Source organism: Macaca thibetana, chromosome 6, assembly GCF_024542745.1.
Source record: "Macaca thibetana thibetana isolate TM-01 chromosome 6, ASM2454274v1, whole genome shotgun sequence".
Lineage (NCBI taxonomy): Eukaryota > Metazoa > Chordata > Mammalia > Primates > Cercopithecidae > Macaca > Macaca thibetana.
Window position 1 is genome coordinate 110,097,711 of NC_065583.1, and position 10,696 is coordinate 110,108,406.

Below are 10,696 nucleotides of genomic sequence, written 5' to 3' on the forward strand. Positions count from 1 at the left end.
ATGATGAAACCCCGTTTCTACTAAAAATACCAAAAAAAATTTAGCTGGGCATGGTGGCACATGCCTGTAATCCCAGCTACTTGGGAGGCTGTGGCAGGAAAATTGCTTGAACCAGGGAGACGGAGGTTGCGGTGAGTTCAGATTGTGCCACTGCACTCTACCTTTGGTGACAGAGTAAGACTCTATCTCAAAAAAAGAAAAAGACCTGGCACAGTGGCTCACACCTATAATCCTAGTACTTTGGGAGGTTGAGGCAGGTGGATCACTTGAGGTTAGGAGTTCAAGACCAGCCTGGACAACATGGTGATACCCTGTCTCTACTAAATACACAAAATTAGCTCAATGTGGTGGCGGGCAGCTATAATCCCAGCTACTTGGGAGGCTGAGGCAGGAGAATCACTTGAACCTGGGAGGCAGAGGTTGCAGTGAGCCGAGATCACACCGCTGCATTCTAGCCTGGCCAACAGAGTGAGAATTTTGGGGGAAAAAAAAAAGTCACTCGTCAGTTGTTGTTGTATAACCTTGGTATATTTGTATGTATCATGAATTCCTCATTTTAATGACCAAAAAGTAACAAATAAACAGCTTGTAATTTGTTTTGAGATCAGTTATGACTGTAATACTCTAAGCTTTTATGTTTTTTAAATTATGAAATAGTTGAAGAAAAAATATATAATATAAATATAAAGTACTGGTATAATTTATGTTCTAAATAGCTTTCTTGAGATATAATTCACATGGTGTGCAGTTTACCTTTGAAAATACGCAAGTTGGCTAGGCGCAGTGGCTCACGCCTGTAATCCCAGCACTTTGGGGGGCCAAGGCAGGCAGATCACGAGGTCAGGAGATCAAGACCATCCTGGCTAATATGGTGAAAATATCATCTCTACTAAATATCCAAAAAAAATTAGCCAGGCATGGTGGCGGGCGCCTTTTGTCCCAGCTACTCGGTAGGCTGAGGCAGGAGAATGGTGTGAACCCAGGAGGTGGAGCTTGCAGTGAGCCGAGATTGCACCACTGCACTCCACCCTGGGTGACAGAGCGAGACTCCGTCTCAAAAAATAAAATAAAATAAAAAAGAAAATATACAAGTCAGTGGTTTTGGTTTTCACAGTTATGCAACCATCACTACAATTGTAGAACATTTTCATCACCCCAAAAAGAAACTGTTACCTTCATTTTCCCCACCCCTAGGCAGTCAGTACGCTTTCTGTCTCTATGAATTTGTCTGTTTTCGATATTATATATAAATGGAAATATACGATATGTGGTCTTTTGTGTCTGGCTTCTTTCACTTAGCTTACTATTTTCAAGATTCATCCATGCTGTAGCATGCATCAGTACTGCATTCCTTCTTATTGCAGAATATTCCATTGTTTGGTTATATCACATTTTATCCATTCATCAGTTCATGGACATTTAGGTTGTTTTTATTTTGGAGCTATAATGAATAATGTTGCTATGAACATTTGTTTGTGCTGTTTTTGTTTTTTGGTGTTTTGTTTTGTTTTGTTTTTTGAGACAGAGTCTCGTTCTGTCACCCAGGCTGGAGTGCAGTGGCGCGATCTTGGCTCACTGCAAGCTCCCCCCACCAGGTTCACCCCATTCTCCTGCCTAAGCCTCCTGAGTAGGTGGGACTATAGGCACCCGCCACCACACCTGGCTAATTTTTTTTTTTTTTTTTTTTAGATGGGCTCTTGCTCTGTCACACAGACTGGAATGCAGTGGCATGATCATATCTCACTGTAGCCTCAAACTCCCGGGCTCAGCAAGGCCACTTCCCCACCATGCCCAGCCCAGAACATTTTCATTACCCAAAAAGAAACCCCATACCCATTAGAATTCACTCCTTAATATCCTGTCGTCCCAGCTCCTGAGAACCACTAATTTACTTTCTGTGGATTTGCCTATTCTGGACATTTTATATAAATGGAATTCTACAATATGTGGCCATTTATACCTGGATTCTTAGCGTAAGTTTCTCAAGGTTCATCCATATTGAAGCCATATATCAGTACTTCGTATCTTTTGTTGCTGAATAATATTTCATCATATGGACATAGAACATTTTATCCAGAAAGGTGTTTGGGTTGTTTCCTCTTTGGGTTATTATGAATAATGCTGTTAGGAATGTTTGTTTGCAAAATTTTGTATGGGCATGTTTTCAGTTCTCTTGGGTATACAACTAGGAGTGTAACTGTTGGCTCTTAGGCTAACTCTGTGTTTAACTCTTTGAGGAACTTCGAAACTGTTTTCTGAAGTGGCCGTACCATTTTACATTCCCACCAACAGTGTATAAAGGTTCTTCTTTCTCCACATTCTCTTCAGCAGTTATTGTTGTCTCTGATTATAGCCATCCTAGTTGGGTGAGAAATGGTACCTTACTGTGGCTTCAATTTGCATTTCCTAATGACTGAATGATGTTGCATCTTTTCATAAGATGCTGCTGGTCATTTATATATCTTCTTTGGAGAAATATCTTTTCAAATCTTTTGGCTTTTTTTTAATTGGGTTTGTCTTTATTGTTGAGTGTTAATAGCTCTTTGTATTTTCTGGATAATAGGATATCATCATAATCTCTTACCTTACTGCAGTAGTTCCCAAATCTCATGTCTCACCCTGCTAAATTTATTTTTCATACAGAAGCTAGAGTAATATTTTAAAAATGTAAAGTAGATCCCACCTCTTCCTTTAAAAGACTCTCCAATAGCTTCCAGTCACACTTGGGTTAAAATCCAAACCTTTTACCCTGGTTTGCAAAGTATATCATGTTGTATTTCTTGCCAGTTTCTTTGCCTAAATCTCATTTCATGCTCTCTCTTCCTCTGCTCCAGCAACACTGGCCTCTTTTCTTCCTCTTATATACCAGGTTTATAGCTTCTTCAGGGCCTTGGCACTCATATTCTTTCATCTGGAAACCCTACCTCAGATTTCACTTGTCTGGCTTCTTGCCATTCAGATATCATCTTAAATTTCACCTTCCCTGTTCATTCTGGAAGTGACACCCCCTCATTCTCTGTCACTTTATCCCACTTAGATTCTCTGTGTAGCATTTGTCATTCCCTGATATAATTTTTCTTTCCTGTTTTATCTGTTTATGTCTAGTAGAATGTAAGTGCTGTGAGAGCAGGGACTTTGTCTGTCTTGTAGTCCTTGTATCTTGTATCTGTGGCCTTTAGAACAGTGCCTGGTTCAGAATAAATTTGGTTCAGAATAAGTTGGTATTTTGCCAAATGTTGAACATTAACAAGGTTTAACTCTGATAATGAGATAACCATTTTTATATATAAAGTTTTTTTGTAGATTATTTCCTTATGACTAGGAAGTATCATTATCAGGTGAAAAAGTATAAACATTTTAATAGCTTTTGATACACGCTGACAACTTGCCTTCCAAAATTCTTATTCCTATATGCATTGCCACCAGTACAATTTGAAAATGCCTATTTTACCATAGCTCTAGATAGTTATGGATCTTATTATTGATGGTTCTAGCAATAATTTAAAAATATGAATGCACTTATGTGTTAGAATATAGTTGATTTGAAGGTTGATAAGGATGAAAAATTAGAGTTAAATTGTACTTAAACATTCCTGTTTCAGGTACTTGATAGAACTGTTATTAAAACCTAGTAGGTTTTTCAGTAGACTTTTGACTTTTACTGAAAAGTCAGGACTTTTTTTTTTTTTGAGACAGAGTCTTGCTCTGTCGCCAGGCTGGAGTGCAATGCAGTGGCACAATCTCTGCCTCCTGGGTTCAAGCGATTCTCCTGCCTCAGCCTCCCAAGTAGCTGGGACTACAGGCATGCACTACCACACCCAGCTAATTTTTGTATTTTTGGTAGAGTCGGGGTTTCACCATGTTGGCCAGATGGTCTCGATCTCTTGACCTCATGATCGCCCCCCTTGGCCTCCCAAAGTGCTGGGAATACAGGCGTGAGCCACTGCGCCTGACCTTTTTTTTTTTTTTTTTTGAAACAGTGTCACTGTCATCCCGGCTGGAATGCAGTGGTATAATTTTGGCTCACTGCATCCTCCGCCTTCTAGGCTCAAGCAATCCTCTCACCTCAGCCTTCTGAGTAGCTGGGACTACAGGCATGTGCCACACCTGGCTAATTTTTTTTTTTTTTTTTTTTTTTTTTTTGAAATGGAATTTCGCTCTTGTTGCCAAGACTGGAGTGCAATGGCACAATCTCAGCTCACCGCAACCTCCGCCTCCCGGGTTCAAGCGATTCTCCTGCATCAGCCCCCTGAGTAGCTGGGAGTACAGGCTTGCACCATCTTGCCTGACTAATTTTGTATTTTTAGTAGAGACCGGGTTTCTCCATGTTGGTTAGGCTGGTCTCAAACTCCCAATCTCAGGTCATCTGCCTGCCTCGGCCTCCCAGAGTGGTGGGATTACGGGCGTGAGCCACCGCACGTACAATTTTTGTGTTTTTTTTTTTTTGTAGAGATGGGGTTTCACCATGTTGCCCAGGCTGGTCTTGAACTCCTGAGCTCAAGTGATCCACCCACCTCAGCCTCCCAAAGTGCTGGGATTACAAGCATGAGCCTCTTGACCAACAACATCCAGATGTTTCTGTTTCTTTTACTGGAGTTTGAGCAGCAGTTGTTGGGCAGCGCCTTTTCCAGAATATTTGCCACAAATTCTAGCTACCTAGAGAAATGATCTTTACTTTTAGAAATATTTTTTGCATATATGCATTCATTAAAGTTAATTAATTAAAATATAAACATATGAACTTCAGCAGTGTTAGGAAATTCCACTTTCCTGAGCCTGCATTTTTGTCTCTTGGAAATTTTTATCATTTAAAAACATAAGCCAGCTGGGCACAGTGGCTTAGGCCTGTAATCCCAGTGCTTTGGGAGGCCGAGGTGCAGTGATTGCTTGAGGCCAGGAGTTGGAGACTTGCCTGGGCAACATGGTAACAGCCTGTGTCTGCAAGCATTTTCTTTAAAAATTAGCTAGGCACGGTGGCATGCGTCTGTTATCCTAGCTATTTGGGAGGCTGAGGCAGGAGGATTGCATGAGCCCAAGAGTTTAAGGCTGCAGTGAGCTATGATATACACCATTGTGTTACTGACCATGGGTTCTTCGGCTCTCAATGCAATAGAAATTGTGAGGCCAAAGGAGTTTTCCCAAGTAAGGCTTTATTGGACCATATGCCCAGGCATAGGGATGGCAGCACAAGAGAGAGAGAGTATTTCTGGCTGGCTCCCCAGAGGGAGTTGGAAAGGCAGTTTTTAAGAGGCTACAGTGGGAAAAGAGTGACTTTATGTATGTAGAAGCAGGGAACTTTTAGCACCTGTGCAGTTTCATAACATGCTTCTTCATGCCTGGCATGTCACATTAACATGTTACATCTCCACCCCAGGTGTGATTTTTAGTATTATAATGAAGCTAAGTTAAGGATTGGTCCTTCTCTGGCCTTGTGTGTATGCTGGAGATAGAGCTAACTCCCTTGAGTGAGATTTATGATGGGAGCTGCTTATTTTAGCTCCAAGGCATCATAATCAGTAGGTATGGCCCCTTGAGTAAGATTTGTGGTGCATGATCCAAATGGTTTGGTTGGGGTCTCCGCTGGCCATGGGGCCTCCCCTGCACCAGCTTGCAGTAGAGGTCCTTGGTGGGGGATCGGGGTAGGGGAAGGAGACACTGAGTCCTGTCCCTACTCTGTCTGAACTGCACTCCAGCCTGGGCAACAGAGAGAGATGCTGTCTCTAAATAAACAAAAAGAACAAGCCACTGCTGATGGTTAGGTTTTCCAACAGCTTTAGTGTGTTTTTTTGTTGTTGTTTTGAGAAAGGAATTTTTTTCTTTACATTTTTAAAAAGTAGAATCAGGGTCTTACTCTGTCTCCCAGGCTGAAGTACAGTAGCACAGTCATGGCTCACTGTAGCCTCAATCTCCCGGGCTCAAGTGACCTTCCCACCTCAGCCTCCTGAGTAGGTGGGACTACAGGCACAAGCCACAACGCCCAGCTGATTTTTTAAATTTTTAATAGAGATGAGGTCTCCCTGTGTTGCCCAGGCTGGTCTTGAACTCCCGGGCTCAAGTGATCCTCCCACCCTGGCCTTTCAGAATGGTGCAGTTATAGGTGGGAGCCAGCCATTCCCATTCCCTGGCCCAGCCTAAGTGGTTTTCTTTTTTTTTCTTTGAGACAGTCTTGCTCTGTCACCCAGACTGAATGAAGTGCAGTGATGTGATCTCAGCTCACTGCAACTCTGCCTCCCGGGTTCAAGCGATTCTCCTGCCTCAGCCTCCCAAGTAGCTGGAACTACAGGTGTGTGGCACCATGCACGGCTAATTTTTTGTATTTTTAGTAGAGACAGGGTTTCACGTGTTAGACAGGATGGTCTCAATCTCCTGACCTCGTGATTTGCCCGCCTCAGCCTCCCAAAGTGTTGGGATTACAGGCGTGAGCCACTGCGCCTGGCCTTAAGTGTTTTTAATATGTCATTGCCTTAAGCTAGCAATTCTTAACCTTTGTTCTACTGAAGCCATGTGGTTGAGATAGGCTCTGAGTCTAGCTCTTAACCTCTATCTTTTTGTCTTAGAAACCTAAGCAGAATACAAATGACTAAGAGTAATGTTGTTGAAATAACACAAAATAGGTTATAACTTTGATACTCATTAGTAACAAATCTTTCAATACATCTTATGGTCTCTTAGGTGTAGATTAGTAATGAAGTGGGAAGCCGCTGCTGCAAGCTAGTATACGTGTAGGAAAAGATAGAAAGCATTGAAGCCAGAAAAGAGAACATTTGGGCTAGATCTGACAAGAAAAACAAATGTTTTAGTATTAATTTTTGACTTTAATTTTTTTTTTAGTGAATACTGGTGTTTAATGGTCTCATTTTAATAAGTATGACACAAGTAATTTAAGGTCATATATTTTATTTGATGAAAATAAGGTATAGGCCAGGCATGGTGGCTCATGCCTGTAATCCCAGCACTTTGGGAGGCCGAGGCAGGCGAATCACTTGAGGTCAGGAGTTAGAGACTAGCCTCAACATGGAGAAACCCGGTGTCTACTAAAAAAATATACAAAATTAGCTGGGCGTGGTGGTGCATGCCTGTAATCCCAGCTACTTGGGAGACTGAGGCAGGAGAATTGCTTGAAACCGGGAGGCGGAGGTTGCGGTGAGCCAAGATCACACCATTGCACTCCAGCCTGGGCAACAAGAGCAAAACTTCATCTTAATAAAAAAAGGAAGAAAAATCTTTTTTTAAATTAATTAATTAAATTTTTAAGATGGAGTTTCGCCCTGTCGCCAGCCTGGAGTGCAATGGCGCGATCTCGGCTCACTGCAACCTCCGCCTCCTGGGTTCAAGCATTTCTCCTGCCTCAGCCTCCTGAGTAGCTGGAATTACAGGCATGCACCACCACGCCCAGCTAGGTTTGTTTATTTTTGTTTTTTTTTTTTTTTTTTGAGAGGCAGTCTCGCTCTGTCCCCCAAGCTGGAGTGCAGCGGCGGGATCTCAGCTCACTGTAAGCTCTGCCTCCCAGGTTCACACCATTTTCCTGCCTCAGCCTCCCAAGTAGCTGGGACTACAGGCGCCCGCCACCATGCCCGGCTAATTTTTTTGTGTTTTTAGTAGAGATGGGGTTTCACCGTGTTAGCCAGGATGGTCTAGATCTCCTGACCTTGTGATCCACCTGCCTCGGCCTCCCAGAGTGCTGGGATTACAGGTGTGAGCCACTGCACCTGGCGTAGTTTTGTATTTTTAGTAGAGTTGGGGTTTCTCCATGTTGGTCAGGCTGGTCTCAAACTTTGACCTCAGGTGATCCGCCCACCTTGGCCTCCCAAAGTGCAGGGATTACAAGCATGAACCACCGTGCCCAGCAATGTTTTTAAATTTTTGAAATTTAAATTTTATTTTTTAGAGACAGGGTCTCACTCTGTTGCTCATGCTGGAGTACAAAGGCACATTCACAGCTCACTGCAGCCTTGGCCTCCAGGGCTCAAGCAGTCCTCTCACCTCACCTTCCCGAGTAGCTGGGACTGCAGGGATATGCCACTGCACCTGGCCATTTATTTATTTATTTATTTGAGGCACAGTCTCGCTGTGTCACCCAGACTGGAGTGCAGTGGTGTGATCTCGGCTCAGTGCAGCCTCCACCTCCTGGGTTCAAGCGATTCTCCTGCCTCAGCCTTCCAAGTAGCTGGGTTCACAGGTCCCTGCCACCACACCTGGCTAATTGTTTGTACTTTCAGTAGAGATGGGGTTTTGCTGTGTTGGCCAGGCTGGTCTTAAACTCCTGAGCTCAGGTGATCCAACTGTCTTGGCCTCCCAAAGTGCTGGGATTATAGGCATGAGCCACTGCACCCAGCCTGAGCCACCGCACCAGCATACTTTTTAAATTTTTTATAGAGACAGGGTCTCATTATGTTGCCCAGGGTGGTGTCAAGCTCTGGGTCTCAAGTGATCCCCCTACCTCAGCCTCCCAAAGTCATGGGATTGTAGGCATGAGCCACTGCAAGGAAACCTTAACTGCAGCCTAATAGTTGTTTTCTTTGGGATAACTTTCAAACTTTTAAGTTGATTAAAAGACTATCAACTTAATTTCTGATCATATTTTATTGAATAAAATAAGTAAAATGTCTTGTGAAACAAAATGCTTATTAACATCCATATAAAGCTATCTGTATATAGCTATCTATATCTATATAGCTATTTTTTTTAACTTCCTTTATTTTCCTTACAGGGTTTCAGACAAAATCAGAAAGAAGGAAGGTGCTCACATTCCTTAAATTAAGGAGTAAGTCTACCAACATTATCAAAGTGAATCTTACTTTTGTAAAACTTTATGATTTGTGGAAAACAAATGTTTTTGAACACTTAAAAAGTTGAAATGTTAAAAAGTTGAAAGGTTAATGTAAAACAATCAATATTAAAGAATTTTGATGCCAAAATTATTAGATAAAAGGTTAATCTGCATCCCTACTAGAATTCGCATGGTGTCAAAGTATCATTGCACCAAATACTTAACAGGTTGGTTGTGTGGAATAAACATACTTTCACAATAAAGAGCTTTAGGATATGATGCCATTTTATATGACTAGTAGGCAGACCAGCAGACATGTTTTTTTATTGTGATACGAGATAATCTAGGCATACTGCACTGTACACTCTGACATATGAAGTGCTCTAGTCAAGTTTAACTGCTGTCCACAGAGGACATGGTTTAACTGGAATTCGTCAAGCCTCTGGTTCTAATTTCTCATTTGCAGGAAATGCTGGCATAGAGCAGCACTAAATGATACCACTAAAGAAACGATCAGACAGATCTGGAATGTGAAGTGTTATAGAAGATAACTGGCCTCATTTCTTCAAAATACCAGTGTTGGGAAAGAAAAAAGGAAGTGGAGTGGGTAACTCTTCCAGATTAAAAGTTATGTAATAACCAAATGCAATGTGAAATATTTTATTGGGCCCTATTTTGAAAAACCATCTGTAAAAGACTGGGGTGGGGGTGGGAGGCCAACACGGTGGTGAGGCAGTTGAGAAAATTGGAATGTGGATTAGATTTTGAATGATACTGGATAATTATTGGTAATTTTATGAGCTGTGAGAAGGGTGTTGTAGTTTATAAAAGACTGTCTTAATTTGCATACTTAAGCATTTAGGAATGAAGTGTTAGAACGTCTTAAAATGTTTAAAATGGTTTAACAAAATGTGTGATGTGATGCATATGTGGCAAAATGTTACAGAATCTAACTGGTGGACATGGCTGTTCATTGTACTGTTTTTTTCTATCTTCTGTATGTTTAAAAGGATATAATAAAAATATTTAATATTTTTTTTAAAATTAGCTATGTGTCTGTGATTGTATTTGTTTTTTGCATATTATTTTGCTCTTTGGCCCATATTTTGATATGGATGCCACCATAGCGTTTTGTGTATGTGCATGTGTATTCCCACTTAATGTCACATTTTTCATGTCTTTACATATTCTTATTTTTGTTTATTTTTGAGACAGAGTCTCACTCCGCTGCGCAGGCTGGAGTGCAGTGGCGCAGTCTCAGCTCACTGCAACCTCTGCTACCCGGATTCAAGAGGTTCTCGTGCCTCAGCCACGTGAGTAGTTGGGATTACAGGCATGTGGCACCACATCCCGCTCATTTTTGTATTTTTAGTACAGATGGAGTTTCACCATGTTGGCCACGCTGATTTCAAACTCCTGACCTCAAGTGATCTGACCACCCCGGCCTCCCAAAATGCTGGGATTACAGGTATGAGCCACCGCGCCTGGCTTTTCTATTTCTATACATAGCTTTTCACATATTATGTTTATTGTTTATATATTGTTTATATCTGTATTTCCTCTTTCATTAGAAGAAAGGTACTACATCTTATTCTTCATGGTGTCTACAATATCTGGCAGTTTTTGGAAGTCGAGGATGAACTTAGAGCATAGACTGGTGGGATTGTCAAAGAAGAGAGCAAATGGAAGAGAAATGTCAGTTATTTTTGGATCAGTCTTTAATTCATCATGACAGGTTAGGCATTAGTTGTAATTCTTGCAAATTTTGAAGAAGACTTAATAAATCCTACATTAGGTAAATGGCTTTGAAAGTTGAGTTAATCATAATGGTGTTTGACCGAGGCCCTATTTATCTTAATATCGAATAATGAAGCGGCTTCCCCCTTAGATATAGACAGAAAACATCAAAGCCACCACACTACCTGA

General features: G+C 41.6%; 1 protein-coding gene across 2 annotated transcripts in view; it reads left to right on the top strand.

The window, feature by feature from the left end:
- The window catches only part of LOC126956548 (survival motor neuron protein), a 31,559-nt gene extending 21,750 nt beyond the window's left edge, over positions 1–9,809 (top strand). The window contains exons 8-9 of one of the 2 annotated variants that reach the window (XM_050793591.1): positions 8,711–8,764; positions 9,237–9,809. In XM_050793591.1, coding sequence (XP_050649548.1) covers positions 8,711–8,761 — 51 coding nt within the window. In that variant the 3' untranslated portion in view covers positions 8,762–8,764; positions 9,237–9,809. Of the gene's footprint in view, positions 1–1,689; positions 7,018–8,710; positions 8,765–9,236 lie in introns of those variants that run through there. The other variant, XM_050793590.1, reaches the window with a different exon arrangement.
- Positions 9,810–10,696: the final 887 nt, after the last annotated feature.